Below are 21,052 nucleotides of genomic sequence, written 5' to 3'. Positions count from 1 at the left end.
ATCTTTGTTTTCTCGTGTCTTCAGTTTCGTGTTTGTATTAGAGCCAGCTCGGCTGTGCCATTTATGTTTTCTTTTTGTAATGTGTCATCGTCTAAGTAAAGTCTATATATATACACGTTACCCTGCCGTCTCTGCCTCCTCCATTCCTGTCCGCAAACTGAGTTCTTATCGCCTTCCCTCACTACCCCACCAATCGTAACACCTCTTGAATCTTGCCATATATGCAGCGCCGCCACGCTCCGAATGGTAATCGCAAGAATAGCATGCATGTTGCCATCTATTACAGTGAATTAGTGCGCAAATCATGAATCATACATCAAAATAGCCAAATTTTACGCATTATACACGATGATGACGATACAGAAAATTACAGAAAAATTAGAAATGCATGGCAAAAATAGCATTTATTGTCAGTATTTTAGAGACCCCCAAAAATTCACATCATGTTTTCAGGGGAGCTGATGTCTCATCTAGGGGAGCCATGGCTCCCCTACCTCCCCCGTGGTTCGCACCCTGGTTGTGGTGTCGCAGCAAAGTGTTCCCCTGCACGCTGCCACGCGTGCATTTCGTTCCCCATCTGGGCTAAGCCCTAGATCTCCTACAATCCTAAATCTGCCCCTGGATGAAATTACACATAATGCAGAAATAATGCAGTATCAAGGGGCCTGTTATGCTCTTATTAACTCATTGACTGCCAATAACGAGTATAATCTTAAAGGAACAATGGCAACACATATTTTCTACAATTGTTATTAACACACATGCACGCATGCACACACAGTACATGTTACATGTACTGTATAAAATGTTGGAGGAGAAATTATTTTTATTTGACAAACATTGTTGGACAGTTTACAGTACTTTATTAATTATGTGAAACCATAACAATAACATAGGCTACTACTACGAATGATAATAGTAATTCTTCCCTCTTCTTCTTATTATAATGATAAACACACACATCTAAAGGCTTTTATCACCAACTTGGAATAAATAATATGCACAGATGAATACAACATAGACATTGTGAAAGAATAAGAAATAAAAACAATGCCAGTTCCAGTAGTCTTGTAAACATTACAAAACTGCTATTTAGAAGTTTGTCCTCTACGTTGATGCTTCCTTCTTCTTCTTCTCTCCTTTCTGAAAAGAAAGGTTCATGTTTTAATCTCAGCTCTACATTATATCACTAATCTCACCACTGTGTCCTGTATCAGAAATTACACTGGAACTCATTAGCCACTAGAAGATTGATAAACTGGTACATTTCTTAAAGCTGTCATTGGTGAGCTGCCCTCTTTCTGACCACTCTACAAATATCCACCAATGCCTAGAGACAGGTTTCTCGTCTCAGTGGACCTCATGCTGGAACGGACTCAGGAGAAAGTTATTTAACTCATTTCTTCGTAACTCGATTTTGGCACGATCGAGCGGTTTCTTTTCGGAGATTGGCTCGTAGCTACGAACAGGATTTACGAACGTGGAAAGGCAGTCATAGATAGGACAGATGTGTGCACCCCGGCACCCGTGATCTTAAGGCCTTCATTTGGGAGAAATTATTGGTGATTGCGTTCACGTCGATTCTACAGACATCCTCGGAATTAAATAATTATAATAATAATAAATCCGACAATATTTGTATCATTGACAATTATGTTTTACATATAGAGTCATGACTCAACGAGGCATTGTGATGTCCGAAAATAATAAAAGCACTACAGAAACACTGCAAATGACAGTGAATACATATAGCTATAGTGTGGTTGTGTTATGGTTTGTAACCGACCCCAATCGCACAACACAAGACAGGTATGAGAGTAAGCCAAAACAGGGCAAATCTTTATTATAGAACAAAAGGCGGAACAGTCCCTTTATGGGAGAACACAAAAACACTAGAGTCAAGGAAAACTGGAAAATGCGGCACTGTGCCTTTAAGAGGCGAACAGGCTAAGGGACTAGGGCTAAGGGACAGGGCCAGGGCTAAATGTCAAGGACCAGGACCAGGGGCACTGGAGAGGGGAACAGGGGAGAACAGAAAAACACTAGAGTCAAGGAAATAAGTTTGTTCATCTTTGTTTTCTCGTGTCTTCAGTTTCGTGTTTGTATTAGAGCCAGCTCGGCTGTGCCATTTATGTTTTCTTTTTGTAATGTGTCATCGTCTAAGTAAAGTCTATATATATACACGTTACCCTGCCGTCTCTGCCTCCTCCATTCCTGTCCGCAAACTGAGTTCTTATCGCCTTCCCTCACTACCCCACCAATCGTAACACCTCTTGAATCTTGCCATATATGCAGCGCCGCCACGCTCCGAATGGTAATCGCAAGAATAGCATGCATGTTGCCATCTATTACAGTGAATTAGTGCGCAAATCATGAATCATACATCAAAATAGCCCAATTTTACGCATTATACACGATGATGACGATACAGAAAATTACAGAAAAATGAGAAATGCATGGCAAAAATAGCATTTATTGTCAGTATTTTAGAGACCCCCAAAAATTCACATCATGTTTTCAGGGGAGCTGATGTCTCATCTAGGGGAGCCATGGCTCCCCTACCTCCCCCGTGGTTCGCACCCTGGTTGTGGTGTCGCAGCAAAGTGTTCCCCTGCACGCTCACACAAGTGCGTTTCGTTCCCCATCTGGGCTAAGCCCCAGATCTCCTACAATCCTAAATCTGCCCCTGGATGAAATGACACATAATGCAGAAATAATGCAGTATCAAGGGGCCTGTTATGCTCTTATTAACTCATTGACTGCCAATAACGAGTATAATCTTAAAGGAACAATGGCAACACATATTTTCTACAATTGTTATTAACACACATGCACGCATGCACACACAGTACATGTTACATGTACTGTATAAAATGTTGGAGAAGAAATTATTTTTATTTGACAAACATTGTTGGACAGTTTACAGTACTTTATTAATTATGTGAAACCATAACAATAACATAGGCTACTACTACGAATGATAATAGTAATTCTTCTTCTTCTTCTTATTATAATGATAAACACACACATCTAAAGGCTTTTATCACCAACTTGGAATAAATAATATGCACAGATGAATACAACATAGACATTGTGAAAGAATAAGAAATAAAAACAATGCCAGTTCCAGTAGTCTTGTAAACATTACAAAACTGCTATTTAGAAGTTTGTCCTCTACGTTGATGCTTCCTTCTTCTTCTTCTCTCCTTTCTGAAAAGAAAGGTTCATGTTTTAATCTCAGCTCTACATTATATCACTAATCTCACCACTGTGTCCTGTATCAGAAATTACACTGGAACTCATTAGCCACTAGAAGATTGATAAACTGGTACATTTCTTAAAGCTGTCATTGGTGAGCTGCCCTCTTTCTGACCACTCTACAAATATCCACCAATGCCTAGAGACAGGTTTCTCGTCTCAGTGGACCTCATGCTGGAACGGACTCAGGAGAAAGTTATTTAACTCATTTCTTCGTAACACGATTTTGGCACGATCAAGCGGTTTCTTTTCGGAGATTGGCTCGTAGCTACGAACAGGATTTACGAACGTGAAAAGGCAGTCATAGATAGGACAGATGTGTGCACCCCGGCACCCGTGATCTTAAGGCCTTCATTTGGGAGAAATTATTGGTGATTGCGTTCACGTCGATTCTACAGACATCCTCGGAATTAAATAATTATAATAATAATAAATCCGACAATATTTGTATCATTGACAATTATGTTTTACATATAGAGTCATGACTCAACGAGGCATTGTGATGTCCGAAAATAATAAAAGCAATACAGAAACACTGCAAATGACAGTGAATACATATAGCTATAGTGTGGTTGTGTTATGGTTTGTAACCGACCCCAATCGCACAACACAAGACAGGTATGAGAGTAAGCCAAAACAGGGCAAATCTTTATTATAGAACAAAAGGCGGAACAGTCCCTTTATGGGAGAACACAAAAACACTAGAGTCAAGGAAAACTGGAAAATGCGGCACTGTGCCTTTAAGAGGCGAACAGGCTAAGGGACTAGGGCTAAGGGACAGGGCCAGGGCTAAATGTCAAGGACCAGGACCAGGGGCACTGGAGAGGGGAACAGGGGAGAACACAAAAACACTAGAGTCAAGGAAATAAGGAAAATGCGGCACTGTGCCTTTAAGAGGCGAACAGGCTAATGGACTAGGGCTAAGGGACAGGGCCAGGGCTAAATGTCAAGGACCAGGACCAGGGGCACTGGAGAGGGAAACAGGGGAGAACACAAAAACACTAGAGTCAAGGAAATATGGAAAAAGCGGCACTGTGCCTTTAAGAGGCGAACAGGCTAAGGGACAGGGCTAAGTGTCAGGGACAAAGGCTAAGGGCCAGGGCTACGGGCCAGGGCTAAATGTCAGGACCAGGACCAGGGGCACTGGGGATGGGGACAGGGACAGAGGCCCGGAGAGGCGGGCTGAGACAGGGACAGAGAACAGGGTTAAGGCCTTGGACAGGGCGAGGGCCAGAGCTGCTTACAGGGAATGAGGACAGGGTTCCGACGGCAGAGGCCTGGCAAGGGGACAGGGGCCCGACGGCGGAGGCCTGGCACGGGGACAGGGGCCCGACGGCGGAGGCCTGGTACGGGGACAGGGACCCGACGGCGGGGGCCGGGCACGGAGACAGGGGCCCGACGGCGGAGGCCTGGTACGGGGACAGGGACCCGACGGCGGGGGCCGGGCACGGAGACAGGGGCCCGACAGCGGAGGCCGGGCACGGAGACAGGGGCCCGACGGCGGAGGCCGGGCACGGAGACAGGGGCCTGACAGCGGAGGCCGGGGGGAAGAGACGCCATCCTCCCGTGGAAATAGGGAGCGATGGCGCGCCGGCTTGACGTCTGGAGTGGGAACACTGGCAACCTCCCGTAGAGAATTAGAGAGCGAAGGCGGTGTCCCACTCCAGGCACGGAGATCCTCTTCCTCCTCCTCGGGGGGGGCCGGGCACGGAGACAGGGGCCCGACGGCGGAGGCCGGGCACGGAGACAGGGGCCCGACGGCGGAGGCCGGGGGGGAGGGGGGCCATCCTCCCGTGGAAATAGGGAGCGATGGCGCGCCGGCTTGACGTCTGGAGTGGGAACACTGGCAACCTCCCGTAGAGAATTAGAGAGCGAAGGCGGTGTCCCACTCCAGGCACGGAGATCCTCTTCCTCCTCCTCGGATGCTGCAGACGGGCAGCGCAGAACACAGCGGTCCCAGGGGACCGGGGCGAAGAGACGCCATCCTCCCGTGGAAATAGGGAGCGATGGCACGCCGGCTTGACGTCTGGAGTGGGAACACTGGAAAACCTCCCGTAGAGAATTAGAGAGCGAAGACGGTGTCCCACTCCAGGCAAACGGCGACAGGTGGTGATGGCTGGCACGTCGTCTCACGCCGGAGACGCGGCAGGTGATGGTAACGTACAGGATGGTAACGTACAGAACTCCATGAACACAGAGTGAACACAGATACAGAACGACCCGACAAGGACTGGAAGGGAGGTCCAGATATATAAAGCCCTCAGGGGCGCTAATCACAAACTATGACAGCTGCGTGATGGTAATTGAACAAGAAAGTCCAAGGGTGGGGGCTGGTGAAGAGTAGAGGAGAGTAAATCATCGCAAGGGTGGGGGCTGGTGAAGGAGAGTAGACAGGGAAAAGTTCAGGGAACAGGCGAATCCTCACAGGTTGTTCTCTATTGTTATTATTTATTGTTGGTACGTACTGTATATGTGCGCAATGAATCGTTCCAGCAACAGTAGGCTTCTGATTGATGACCCCACTCACCAACCCCCAAACGGAGCAGGAGGTGGCCTTCAATGAGACCTACAAGCCCACTCAACTTCCACCGTCGGGCGCAGCATCGGACTGCTGAAAAGACGCTGGGTGTGTTTGGACGCAGCAGCTGACACACTTCAGACAACCCTGAGCCCACTGTTCCTCCTCCAGTGGCCAGCATCTCACTCCTGTGTTTTGCAATCCTTCAAACCTGTATCTTAATACTACAACTCTGTACATTACTCAGTAGTATATTTTATACCCAGTTTAATCACTTGTGCATTGTACGTTACTATTGCACTTTACCGTTACATTTGTACTCTGGTTACATGCCAAACTTACAGTATTTTCGTTGCAATGTACTTGTGCTGTATAATGACAATACATTTTAATCGAATCAAATTGAATTTTGCTCAGTCGCAAATTGCGTTTGTGCTACCCGTTGAATCAGTTTGCACACAGTCCTTGCATGCCCTATAATGAACTGGCGGGGTGTTTCTGTATGCAAATACCAGTGTACAAGAACACACTTTCAGTTTAAGAATGAGTTACGTTCTTCATTCAGGGGAACCCAACTGAGAACATTTTGGACATTTATGAACACCTTTTCACGCGTTCAGGCATCCGGAGGAGATCTTTCGTAAATGTGTTCTTACAAACTACTTACGAAGATAGTTACTAAGATAGTTACGTACACTTTTGATCATGAGGTCCAGTATGTGCTTGTGTCTTACAAAAAGGAACGTAATTCTAGGAAATATATTTGCATTTGTTAGCCATGCTAGCAATCTAAACAATCAATCCATGCCAAAGCTAGATATGTAAAAGGTGAAAGACTCACACTCACAGCGATACTGATTTGGCAAAATGACATCCAACATTTTGTTTGAAACAACTTTTAGTCAGGGGAATGTCATGGTTTCTCCATAGAGCTCCATTATACTTTTAGTCAGGGGAGTGCCATGGTTTCTACATAGAGCTCCATTATACTTTTAGTCAGGGGAATGCCATGGTTTCTCCATAGAGCCCTATTGTACTCTTTTTGCACAGCAGCTCGCGCATGTAGGGGTTACGTTATTCAGTGGGTATTGCTGATTGGCTCAAACACGGTATGTTTATAAACAAGAAACCTGTCTATACCTGTAATGTCTATTTCTCCACTCTATCGCCAATGGATATAATAGTGATTACCTCATACAGAACAGCATTTCATCATAAAGTATTCTGTATTTTGTTGTGACAAATAATAAACAAACTTGAAACTAGTATGAAAACCATCCAGATCCAGCACACATGAAATTATGTGTTTTTTTTACGTCAGCAGCAGCAACAGCAGTTTGTTTGAAACGAATAGAAGATGAACTCAATGGTTAGCATGAACTTTCAAGATGGAAAGCAAGTCAATAGTGTAAACACACAACAGCAATGACCGCTTATCACCAATAGGTTTTGCCAAAACAAACAAATATGAGTATCTTGAGGATTACGACTTAAATATCACAGTCTTGCTTTATTCTGTTTATTAAAATGTGTAGGTAGTGGGAGTGGCTACAGATTAGGGACAGGTTTATAAACAACTTTTAAGGTTAAAATGATGACGACTTGTAGCTTTGCTGCTTGGCCAAAAACTGACAACCCCCAATAAAACGCAGATTACCCTGTCCGATCTAGCACCAACCTTAGTGAAAGGGCATTTGATAACTTTGCACTCTGAACCTGGTGCAATCTTCAGTCAAAGCTCCAGCTTGACCTCTCTGTTCCTTTAATTCAGTTCAAACACACTTTAAAGCCCCTTTCACACTGCCCGTTAAAGCCGGGAATCTTACCCCATTATGCCGTCATGCTGTTACATGCGAAAGGAATGAACACAGAATGGGGGGTCAAAGTTGATGCAGCATTATGCCGGCTTCAGGTATAGAGAAATTGCCGGGATGGTTTTGCCTCCTTTCGACTTTCCAAACGAAAGTTTTCGAAAGTCCAAAAGAAAGACCAAAAGAAAATGGAATGTGTACAAAATTACACCGCCACTCATCTTCATCAAAATGGTTGAGGACATTATTCCAGAACACCTTGTGGTCTCTCTCTTCTCCACATCCTTCTCCACATTCTCCACATGTGGAACACCCTACCCACAGCCGTACAGGAATGTGAATCCCTACCCTCCTTCAAAACCACTCTCAAAGAGCACCTACGGGTGGCTGCAATTAGAAACTGGCCCCGGTAAATGTCAAAATTCCCCCCACCCCCACCCACCCAACCCCGTCCAATATACAGTTTCTTCCCCTTCGGATGTATATATTTGTATGATCTCTTTTTATTACACAGTACCGTATATTGGTCTTGTATGTCATAAATGTCTTGATGAATTGAAAATGGAGGACCCTTATGTAAACAAGACGAAAGTCTTTTTCTGGTCTTCATCCTCTTAGCAGTTGTTAGTATTGAGCTGTAAACTAAACTTTACTTACTGTATTGTACCCATTCTGCAATCTGTTTAATAAAGTTTTCAATCAATCAATCAATCCTTATTTCATAGGTTTACTCCTACTCGCCTTGGCATCACAGCGTTCTGTTTGGACACTCACATGACGGCAGCATGAGGCCGTCTCTGCTAGGTTCAGTGTGTTTGATTGATTGATTGAAAACATTATTAACAGATTGCAGAATGGGTACAATACAGTACGGCTCAACCCAAAGCCGGCACATTGGGGGGGAAAGGAATTGATTGATTGATTGATTGAAAACTTTATTAACAGATTGCAGAATGGGTACAGTACAGTACAGCTCAAAACACACAATTGTTAAGGGGATGCAGACCAGAGAAAGACTTTCGTCTTGTTTACATCAGGGTCCCACATTTTCAATTCATCATAACATATATGACATACACGACATACAGATAGATAGTACTGCTACATCTATACATTTATGACATACCAGATTTGCAAATACAGTACTGTTTGTGATACAAAAAGAGTCTAAAAAAGAGAGTATATACATTTGACGTAGAAACTGTACATTGGAGGAGGTTGGGTAGGTGGGGTGGAGGGGGGTTGGGTTGGGGGGGGACTGTACATTGGAGGTGGTTGGGGGGGGGGGGGCAGGTTGGGTAGGCGGGGTGGGGGAAACTGTACAATTGTACAATCAAAACTGTACATTGGAATATCGACGAAACCATACTTGGTTCCAAGAGGAGGGTCTTGTGTATTCTTGGGTTAGGTCATTTACTGTACATTGGATGGGGTTGGGTTAGGACATTTACAGGGGCCAGTTCCGAATTGCAGTCTCCCGTAGGTGTTCTTTGAGAGTGGTTTTGAAAGTGGGTAGTGATTCACATTCCTTTACAGCTGTGGGTAGGGCGTTCCACATTGATGTGGCATAATAGCTAAACGTGTTTAGTCCCTTGTTTGAGCCGAATCTGGGTTTAACATGATTTGTGGAGCTCCCTCTGGTGTTGTGATCGTGGGAAGTATTTTGACATGTACATGGGTACCTTAGTCGTGTAGTGTATCTTGTAGACTAGGCCCATTGCAAGTTGCTGTACTCTGTCGTCTACTCTAAGACATCCTAGGTAGTCAAAGTGGGCAGGGGTGAGGTGGGTTCTAGGAGTCAGGTCAAGCAGTAGTCTGACCAGTTTGTTTTGTGATGTTTGTAATCTTGTTTTTAGCGCCTTTGAGGTACTTTGGTACCATGAGGTGCATGCATAGTCGTAGTACCCTTGAATGAGTGCTCCTGCCAGAGTCTTCAGAGTATTCTTGTTTACCAGAGAGGAGGTCTGGAAGCTCCAGTTCTGTGTGAAAAGGCCTTTACAGTGCGGAAGATGTGCGCTCCTGATTCTGATCCGGATTGTGACTTGCGACTCATGACCTGTTTTTATTGTAAGCTATCTATTTTACCACTCTCAATGTTTTAGGTGTTCATTGTGTAACCTCTGATGCCATTTATTTTCTACCACATCGCGGAAAGGAGATTTTGCATCTCAATGGGACATCCTAGTAAAATAAAGGCTAAATAAATATATAAAAATAAAAGAAATATTAGCATTTGTGAAATTCGTCTGCTGCACATTGATCACTTGTGTATTGACCTGGTGAGACCATTCAGATCATGTGATCTTTCATTTGAGATCAAGCTAGGTGGCCTCACAAGACTGTAGTTACACTATGCCCAAGATGGAAATTAGTGTTAAGCTGAATGTTCCACATGACACCACTAGAGGGCACTGACCTGTAGAGGCTCCACTCACTCCATTGTGAGTCACAGAGAGCGTCCTGAGCTCGGACGCACACGGCCCTCACTCTTTGGCTGACGGTCAACTGACAGGTGTCAATAGAATTGACCAGAATTGACTTAAGGATAAAGGATGACAACAAAGTCAGTCAATGACCTACTGTAGCCTGACATGTCAAACCAGTTGAACATCCCCACTGATCTAGCATAGCTTAGCACAAATGAAGGGAAGTGGATACGGACCACTAGCCTAGCTTAAAACTCTTAGAGAGGTGTTCTTGGCCAACAGCTACGGCTAGTGGTCCATATTCACTTCCATGTGCTAAGCTAGGCTATAGCTTGCAGCCAAATAGCTTTCTACTGAACGCACAGAGAGGAAATCAGTATATCTGCGGGAGCGTGTGTGTGTGTATGTTCGCCACTCCTGGAAAAACTCCTGAAAAAGGGTCCTTTGTTCTCTGGATCCTATGTTCCCTGCTCCTGAAAAAAGGGTCCAATGTTCCCCGGGCCCAAAAAAGGCTTCTGGAACAGGAAGTGGCAGCAATATAGGCTATAGGCTATATAGGCTATATATAGTAATCTATCCTTCATACAGAAAACATGCAACATCTATTTCTTCAATGAGAAATATATATAATTCTGTATTTATATACTGTATATACATTATTGAGTCTTTTTCTTAAATTAAATCAAAGAAATATAATAATAATCAATCCAAAATATAGGCTTTTATTGCAACCAACCAACTCATCTGTAATTAAACAGTAGGGGGAAGAAGGGGAACATAGGACCCTTTTTCGGAAGGGAGATATCAGACCCAGGGAACCTATCTTTTTGTCTGACATTGGAGAAGATAGTTAACCGCATTTCCCATAATGTTGGCGTGTTCCTTTAACTTGTTAAAAAGAGCATAACAGGCCCCTTTAACCTTGATAATGGATTATTTCTGCATTATGTGTAACTTAATCTCGACACTGAAGAAATTACACCTTGAAATAGAACACACTGTAATGTGTGGCTCTCCTTGATGTGTTAAGTAAATGATGCCAAGAGAAATGAAAGCAGCTGAATTCAAGTCAGTATAAATAGAGAGGAAATTGGTATCCATCTTCTTGTCTTGACGGAGAAGATGGTAAGCGCATTTACCATGTTGGCGTGTTCCTTTAACACATCTTTAAATACGCTGCATTTAGTTGATTTTCCCTCACCTGCGTGGCTTCAGGGTGTGTGCAGGCCTTGTCTTTCCGGAGCTGTTTGATCTCAAAGGTGAGAGGGAAGTAAGAGTGAGGACTGCTCCATGATCTGGGGTAACTCCACTCTACTGTCGTCCCGTTGACTTTATTGATCTCCACCTTGTCGGGTTTCACTAGACAGAACAGAAGGGATACATGCCTGCAACATGTAAACGACAACATTCATTTTGGACCCGCAACATTTTCTAAATGACTACTTCATTAATACATATTTATTTTGGGGGGGAAGCAATACTTTTATTTAAATTATTTTTCTTTATGATTACTCTACATACATGTTTTTATCTATAGCACCTTTAAGTAATAAAAGGTACTATTTGTCATGGGATAAACATGAAAATAAGTCCTGTCCATTATACAGGGTTTGTAGGGACTAATTGTTGGGTTACATGGATCTGAAAACCAAAGTATTGAATATTTCCTGGTGATATATCTCACCTATCAGACAGGTACAAGTGTTGAATATTTCCTGGTGATATATCTCACCTATCAGACAGGTACAAGTATTGAATATTTCCAGGTGATATATCTCACCTATCAGACAGGTACAAGTGTTGAATATTTCCCAGTAGGATAGCTCACCTATCTCAGAGAGGTAAAAGTGTTGAATATTTCCCAGTAGGATAGCTCACCTATCAGACAGGTAAAAGTGTTGAATATTTCCTGGTGATATATCTCACCTATCAGACAGGTAAAAGTGTTGAATATTTCCTGGTGATATATCTCACCTATCAGACAGGTACAAGTGTTGAATATTTCCCAGTAGGATATCTCACCTATCAGACAGGTACAAGTGTTGAATATTTCCAGGTAGGATAGCTCACCTATCTCAGAGAGGTAAAAGTGTTGAGAGTATCTCTCCACCAGGAAGCTGTCACTCCTGATGTAGAGGGTGACAGAGACACGCTGGGTCTCCTCAGCATAGGGACAGCGCTGCTTCTCCAGGCAAGTGATCCCACGTCCACTACTGTCCACCGAACAGGAGATGTCACCCTCGCATGAGGGACACGTCCACTGTTGACCACTATAAATATATATTTGTAAATTATATGTGTAAAAATAAACAAACAGAAATTCATCAAATAGTGAAGTTGTTGGATGTCACTGTCTTTCCAGTGAAGATTTACGCATCAAGTTGACAACTAGTTGTTTATTTAAGAATTTAAACAATTATGACTGGATTCTGAACTCTGTGTATTAAAACAATACATGTACAACTCAATAAAACAATACAGCGTGTAATCCCAGGGTTTCTGAACGTACCGTTGGGCTCTGACGAGCACTACTGTCCCCTGGCGGTGTGGATCCCAGGCCCAAGAGCAGCGGAACTCTCCATTGTGGTTCTGTGTCCAACATTTTACATAACCTGCAAACAAATAACACAAACAAATATTTGTAACTCGTAGCTAAGTGGTAAATGGACAGCATTTACTGTATACAGCTGTGTACTAGTATTTTACTTTTAAAGCAAGTAAAAATATAAGCAATTCCAGTGGAGACTGCCAGTGGGCATGTAAAATAGTGTGGTGTGAAAGTGGTGTGATTTCTGGCCAGACCAGCCGTCGTGTTTCACCCAACAGTGAATATTGTACATACTTTAACCCCTTTCACTACCACACTACCAAAGGGTTAACCATTTCACTGTGACAATACAGAAGGTTCACTACCACACGACAATTAAGGGTTAACACAATGTTGTTGTAACTAAGAGATTCACTGATGAGAAGGTTACAATGGCCAAATTCTCTTATTTTTTTTTACCTACTTTTTCTGCGGTTGGCTTTGTGAATAAATCTCCATTATGCTTCAATTAATGTGTGTTTATTGTATAGCAATAAGGTTGGATGAATTCGGCAATTGTATAAAGATGTAAGCAGTCTATCTGTAATAAAATGTTCAATCAATCAATCAATCAAACCAATAACACACGCTCACTTCATTCTTGCCTTGAAACAGCGCACCTCCGAGCTGCTTCCACATGGAGGCAACTTCTCTTCTTTTTTTTGGAACTACTTTTTCTGCGGATGGTTTTGTCAATAAATCTTCAATTAATGTGTGTTTATTGTATAGCAATAAGGTTGGATGAATGTGCCAATTGTATAAAAGACATTACACCACGCGCAGTCGTGCGTTATGCTCTAATTCTCATAACGCACTCCTGCGCGTGATGTAATGCTTAAATAACACAGCGTGATGGCGACAAGCGAAGGCAAATGTGCTGCGACGTGCAATGGGCCATCGGAACATTAAGAGGTTAATAGATAAGGATGGACAAGTCCTGCTCATATGGGGAATAGTTGATAGTGTAACTCTGTCCATACCTTCACCAGTTCTCACTATAATCTTCCTCCTCTCAGTCTCCTCCTCCTGGATCAGCACAACAGTGTGGTTGAGGACGGCTCCGTCCTGGCTGTGACAGGTGTAGTTGCCTCCTCCCAAGCTCTCCTCCAGCCCTATGAGCACCGTGTTGCCCCTCTCTGAGACCTCCACTCTGTCCTTCTGCCAGGTGATGTCCTCCTCCGACAACTCTTCATCTCTCCTCATCACCTGCTCAGCTGACTCTAAGCAGGTCAAAGGTTGCTGACCCACAGAGCCATCAACCTCCACCACCAAAACTAGAGGACACACACACACACACAAACACACACACACACACACACACACACACACACACACACACACACACACACACACACACACACACACACACACACACACATTTGAATTAAAGCATTTGAATGCATGTCAAATTATGCATATGATTCAACAGATGTTCAATATGCGTTTAGGACATAATGATACAAAAAGCATCTTCTTCTCCATACTTCCTGGCTACCAATTACAGCACAGATCGAACTAAATCACACTGTCTGGCTACCTATTACAGTACAGATCAAAGTAAATCACACTGTCTCACTACCTATTACAACACATATATAACTAAATCACACTGTCAGGCTACCTATTACAACACATATATAACTAAATAACACTGTCTGGCTACCTATTACAACACAGATATAACTAAATAACACTGTTTGGCTACCTATTATTACAACACAGATAGAACTAAATAAACCTGTCTGTCTACCTATTACAACACCGATATAACTACATCTTGCTAGCTGAACCTTCTCATTGACAGGCCTGCAATAGTGTCACTAAATCAGTAACGACACGTGTGTGAACATATCCAAGGAACCACATATCTAAATCACACAGACAGACAGACAGACAGACAGACAGACAGACAGACAGACAGACAGACAGACAGACAGACAGACAGACAGACAGACAGACAGACAGACAGACAGACAGACAGACAGACAGACAGACAGACAGACAGACAGACAGACAGACAGACAGACAGACAGACAGACAGACAGACAGACAGACAGACACACAGTGTGAAGGATGATCAAATGATTTAGCCCAGTTCAGTTCAATAATTGATGTGATCTGATCATAAGCAAACTTACTGTTGGGCAACAGGGTCCAACCTCTGGGGGTTTCCCCATTGACTTGTAGTAGTGAACAAATGATGCTGATAACAGAGACTCTCATCTGAATGAGAGAGAGAGGCGGTAATACAATATATATAATAAATAAATATATCTAATAAAATCACACATTTTTGTCTACTGTTGCTACATGGATTTGAACAGAAATGTATGTCAAATGTTCTTCATGCTGAAAAATAAATACATGTAATTGGAAAGAAAGAAAAAAGAAAAGAAAGAAATCAGAATATTTAGGATATGCTTGTAGAATTCATACATAGGCGTTCTAATAATGTGTTGAATGAGAAGTTCTGTCATACAGTAGGGTATCAGTACAGTGGCAAATTGGCAATGTACAATTTAGTATAGTATGTTAAGTTATCTCACCTTTTCGTCGACAACCAACAGAATGAAACGGCGGAGCTTCCGACGTGACTTTTATGAGACTAGTTGACATTTCGGAGACAAATATAATTTCCCCACGCAAAAAAAAGTACAGGCAGGAGGATCTGCTCTTTCTTCTTGTGCTGAGGAACAATGCCTTTTCAGGGACACTGCAGGGATTTCCTTTTTTCATAAAAAGAGAGCATCCTGTACACCAGTAATGCTCCTTCCATCTCAGTTGGTTTGTTTCATCATGCTTAGCCTACTAGCTACTACATCCACTACTACATTCGATGCATAATATTACATATTCAAATGTCGTTTTCATTCTTCCATGATGTCACCTGATCATACCTGTGACTGTGTAGCAGTTATATTTCGTAATAGCTCGGCTCTGCACTATGGGAAATGTTGCTACAATGCACCTGCACCTGTCCGGCCACGCCCACTCTCGCCCATGCACTTAAGAGAGGGGTGTGACTGTACTTCCGCTCTTCCCTAATCTTGTGTTTTTGTTGCAGGCACATGTCAGCAGTTGTAACAAGCTTGAAATAATAAACAAACCTGTTCAGCAATAAAGAATGAGAGTACTGGAACAGTGTTAAATTCAAAGTGTTGTATTAAACAAAAGGAGGATCAAAATAAATGGGGCACCCCATAGCAACGTATGGTACAACAAAAATCATCTCAAACCAATAAGAACGGTCCTGTCAGCTTTACAGTCCATTAGCCCCAACATAAATGTTACCATGTATAATGTTACCGTGTACAATGTTACCATGTATAATGTTACCATGTATAATGTAACCATGTATAATGTACTAGTAGCTAAAGATGTGTGGCACCTGGTGCGAGGGAGGTGAGCTTGGTGTTTCATTATGAGAATATCTCCATGCTCAAGTCGGCTATAGTCCGCGAGGGACTTGTTGCCGGCACCGCTATGGTAAACACCACTCTGTAGTGGGACGTGTATTGCCTTCTTTTTCCCTTCTCTCTTCGTATGAGAAGAGGAAAACACAGCGGCTGTCTGAAGTGTTGGCCTGTATTGCTTTTCTCATGTTGTACAGTTTTTCAGTGGTAGCCGCATAGCTTGCTTCTGCGTTAGCTAGTGGTTAGCGATAGCCGGGTTGAGCTAACTGTTAGCCACTTAGCTGTTTAGCTACGACGTTAGCTGCTCGTTTTCGCTCGCCTGGGAACGTTAGCTTGATGCTAGTTAGCCTAGAGTTAGCTGTTAGCTTGTGCTACAACCATTGACATTAGCCGTGAGAATAGCGGGCCCTGGCACTCTCTGACTACGACATCATCTTTGACAGAAGATGTAGTCGGGCCTGCACCATGACAACCCCCCGGCCATAGCTTCTTTTTGTCCCACCAGCGAGAGGCCTTTCGTCAACGTGGAGACCTGTGTTGCGGCCTTTCGCCCTGCGTTCCTTGGTGCAGGTAAGATGTCATGACATTACCCCACTCTTCCTTCCTTCCCCTCCCGAATGTTTTGTTAATAACGATGTTTTTTTCCAGTTTAAATCTCGCACAGGGCCTCGCATTTCTCCCAGGCGGCCCTGTGTATAATGTTACCATGTATAATGTACCGTGTATAATGCTACCCTGTATGTTACCATGTATGTTACCATGTATAATGTTACCATGTATAATGTTACCATGTCTAATGTTACCATGTCTAATGTTACCATGTATGTTACCATGTATGTTACCATGTATAATGTTACCATGTATAATGTTACCATGTATAATGTTACCATGTCTAATGTTACCATGTATAATGTTACCATGTATGTTACCATGTATAATGTTACCATGTATAATGTACCGTGTGTATAATGTTACCATGTATAATGTAACCATGTATAATGTTACCATGTATGTTACCATGTATAATGTTACCATGTATAATGTACCGTGTATAATGTTACCATGTATAATGTTACCATGTATCATGTTACCATGTATGTTACCATGTATGTTACCATGTATAATGTTACCATGTATAATGTACCGTGTATAATGCTACCCTGTATGTTACCATGTATGTTACCATGTATAATGTTACCATGTATAATGTTACCATGTATAATGTTACCATGTCTAATGTTACCATGTATGTTACCATGTATGTTACCATGTATAATGTTCAGGCCTACCAGACCATGCAGCCTGCATGGTAGAGCTAGTAGTGTCCAACAACACTCAAACCTTTGAGTGTCCAAAAGGTGATAAGTCCTGGGTTGATCCACATCTTAATAAGAACAGTCCTGTCAGCTTTACAGTCCATTAGCACCACTGCAGCTGAACTGTCCTTGGTTAATGGAGAATCTTTTAGGAGGCCTGGAAAAATCCCTCCTTCCTCTCACAATAGCAGTAAGCAAACAAAAACTCCATGAGGCATGATTCCAATCCAAGATGGCCCCCTGATGGTTAGGACCGCCCCTAACCACACCCATACCTGGAATCTTAAAGGTCAAGTGACCCAAATATGCTGACATTGGCATATCCTAACATATTGGGCCCACACTTCATTTATCAACACATTGACATCTTCTTCATAAAGTAACGCATGTTACACAGTGATAGTTAGTGTATTCTAGTTTAGGTTCTTGTGTTGCAATTTTTTTGTCAAAATGGCATCACCACCGCCTGGGAAACGCCAGCGGTCACCGTCACGACCTCCTCCATACGCCACGGGGCTCCCTAATCCCACGCTTGTGGCGAGGTGGTGAGCTCCAGCGGCATGCGGACTGTGGAGCTGGGTGCGTGCGGCCCGGTTGCGGTGCACGTTTTCAAGTTCAAGTTTCTTTATTAGTTGTCATACAAAAATACAGAATACTTTTATATAAAATGCTTCTTTCTGTTTTGCTCCAGAGATTGTGCTAGATAAAAATAGAGTATAAAATAAGTATAATAAGTATAAAATAGAAGTCAAGTATGTAGACAAAAGTGTTCAATGTACATATATACAATATACAATGCAGAGTAGAAAAGTAACTGAGTTACAATACAATATACAGTACAATGCAGAAATGGGATGAGGTACAATTTAGGTACAATTTACAGTAAGGTGTGATGAGGTATGAGTTGTAGTGCAAATTCTTTACCAATAAATATAAAGTAGGTAAAGTGGGTGCTGCAGTGAGTTGTTTATTTAAAGTGAGTGTGTGCGTGTGGATGTGTGTGCTGTGAGTGTATTTGATGGTTTGTTACATAGTGTTATTGTCATTTAGCATCCTGATGGCCTGGGGATAGAAGTCTTTCTGTGCTTGCCATGAGACTACGGTATCGCTTGCCTGACCGCAGCAGTTCAAAGAGGCAGTTGTTTGGGTGGCTGGAGTCTTTGATTATTCTCTTAGCCTTACCTGTCACAATCCGCCTGTTCAGCCTGGCCACGTCCCTCCGCCAGTTCAGAGACCCTTCCCGGCACCCCTCTTTCCCTCAGCCTCTCGTGGACAGCTCCCTTCTCATCCTGCTCCCATCCCCAAGCATGTGCCACCATCTAGTGGACTTATCCCGCTACTGCCACTATTGGTATCTATTCATTTGTATTATCAATATGTCTTTAATGTTCAATGTAATTTCTGTCATGTTGTTCATGTTGCCCACTCTGTTTCCTGGTCTGGTCTAGTGTGTTGTCTCTTGTATTTGTATGTATTGTTATTCAGTCCTGTCATGTATTTGGTGTCACTTTGTTTGTCAGCTTGTGTCTTCGCCCATGTGTGTCTCGTTGTTAATTAGTCTCCCTATATATGCTGTGGTTCCCTGTTACTCCCCTGCCAGTTCGTTATCACTGTTGACCTGTTTCCTATATCCTGTGAACCTGTCTCTGTGTACCTGTTTGCTGCCTTGTGAAAGACAAGTAAAGCCTTTTCGTTGAACTACACCCCGTCGTGTCCTGCCTGTCTCTCTATCCTCGTCCTATTCTGCATTTTGGGTCCACACCACCACCGAACCCTAACATTACCCATGCAGCACTTGTTGTAAAGGTCTTGGAGAGTGGGAGGCCCACCTCCAATTGTGCGTTCGGCTGAACGGGCCACTCTCTGTAGTCTGCTAGGGTCTTGTGCGGTGCTATTCTCAAACCAGGAGGTGATATTGCCAGTCAGGATGCTCTCTATTGTGCATGAGTAGAAGTTCTTAAGGATCTTCTAACTCACTTGGAACTTCCTTAGGTGCCTAAGGAAGTAGAGGCGTTGCCATGCCTTCTTGATAACACTGTGGGGCGGCGTGGCTCAGGGGTAGAGCGGGTTGTCCAATGATCGAAGGGTTGGTGGTTCGAATCCCGCTCAAGCCCATGTCCATCCCACTGCCGTTGTGTCCTTGGGCAAGACACTTAACCTACTTGCCTCGTATGAATGTGTATGCATGTGAATGAATGTTGGTGGTGGTCGGAGGGGCCGTAGGCGATGATTATTCGCCATGCTTCCGTGAGTCTGCCTCAGGGCAGCTCTGGCTGCAATTGTAGCTTACCACCACCGGTGTAACTGAGGGGTTACAAAACCCTGACTGTATTAAAGATTGTGATAGATTAAACCACTGCTAGTTATGTACTTTAATTACTGGCCAGACAGTACATCTAATATATGGCAGACACTCATAATAACACGGCACTGACAAAGAAATATCATTGGAGGGTATTTATTATTATGCAGTAAATGTTACAGATATGAGAATTAGGGTCGCGCTTGTATGGCGAAGAATAGGCATAAAGTCAGTCAGTAGCATAAGTCAATGGGAATAGAATAATTCCTACGATGGGGTACTGGCGCCTGGCGTAGAATGGCAATTATAGAGGGCAACGCTGGTACCGCTGGAGACAATGGGGTTCCTCCCAGAGTTGTAAGCTCTGGAGGAGAGAGGAATGTTCGGATACTCAGTCTGATCAATTGAAGAAGAAGGGGATTCACGTACAGAAGCCAGTCCTTGTAATCCAAAGCTCAGCATCAAAAGCAATAACTGTAATCCAATTGCCCAATAGCAATGATGATAGCCAGCTAGCCTCGGTCCATGAGGCCAGCCCGAATGTAGATCCTCACGGTGTTTAAATCCAAACGACAGTGGAGATTAACAATGCTCTTCTCCAGGTAGTACGTTCCACAATCAATATAATCCAACCAATACTGGTTCTGCAATCGCCGCCGTCGGTTCTCCTGTGCACATGTCCAGTAGGTTCTCCGACTAGGCCTCCTCGTGTGCTGGTACCAATGTATTTAGTCCACGCGCACTGGCTAAGGTCCACTAGCTAAACGAACGAACTGCTGGGTAATGCTACACACGAACGAACTGCTGTTGGCACGATACACAATAAATTAACGACTCTTTACTTCACATTAAGCTAAGTCGAACTTGACGTTACTGCATTAAATCTGACACTTTTACTATTCACTTCGCACGTGGTTCTCAACGCTCTGTTAGACGAACTGCTTCTCACTACATGACTGGATGAACGAACAGCTACTGTTCGCACCTGCCGCCATATATATACTTAAGTGGCTATCTAGTGCCGAACCTCAGTTCTCGTCTCGAATCAATGCGCCGTCTCCGGGCATGTTGCGACATCCCGGACTCGCCTTTGAACCTGACTTTGGGGGCTTGCGGTCTGGCGCCGATGGCGTTATCCAATAAGGAAAGCGAATATTACTATGATTCAAACGCAGGCTTAAAGGGATATACCGTGTATATATAAATAATATACAAGGTATATAAAACAATAAATGTAGATTCTCAGCTTTAATCTGGCCCTTCACAACAACCGGTATGACTGTGTATGAACGAATAATGGACTCTGTGAAGCGCTCTGGGTCTCATGAAGAGCGCTATATAAATCCAAGTCATTATTATTATTATTAATGTGTGTGGTCCATGTCAAGTCCTCGGATATGTCGATGCTGAGGGGGCTGTAG

At 43.3% G+C, this 21,052-nt stretch overlaps 1 protein-coding gene across 1 annotated transcript; it reads right to left on the bottom strand.

Moving 5' to 3' along the window:
- Nucleotides 1-3,159: 3,159 nt before the first annotated feature.
- Nucleotides 3,160-18,648, bottom strand: il12ba (interleukin 12Ba; the record flags this gene model as incomplete). The annotated part of the gene is made up of 7 exons (XM_084332092.1): nt 3,160-3,210; nt 11,215-11,372; nt 12,084-12,283; nt 12,523-12,625; nt 13,581-13,874; nt 14,739-14,803; nt 18,512-18,648. The coding sequence occupies 7 exons, from the start codon at nt 18,646-18,648 to the stop codon at nt 3,175-3,177; spliced, it is 993 nt and encodes a 330-aa protein (XP_084188218.1). The 3' UTR covers nt 3,160-3,174.
- Between the last annotated feature and the right edge of the window lie 2,404 nt (nt 18,649-21,052).

Source organism: Notolepis coatsorum (assembly GCF_963971535.1).
Source record: "Notolepis coatsorum genome assembly, chromosome: 16".
NCBI classification, from domain to species: Eukaryota; Metazoa; Chordata; class Actinopteri; order Aulopiformes; family Paralepididae; genus Notolepis; species Notolepis coatsorum.
The sequence above is the reverse complement of the archived record's forward strand: the minus strand, read 5'-3'. Positions and strand labels throughout refer to the sequence as shown.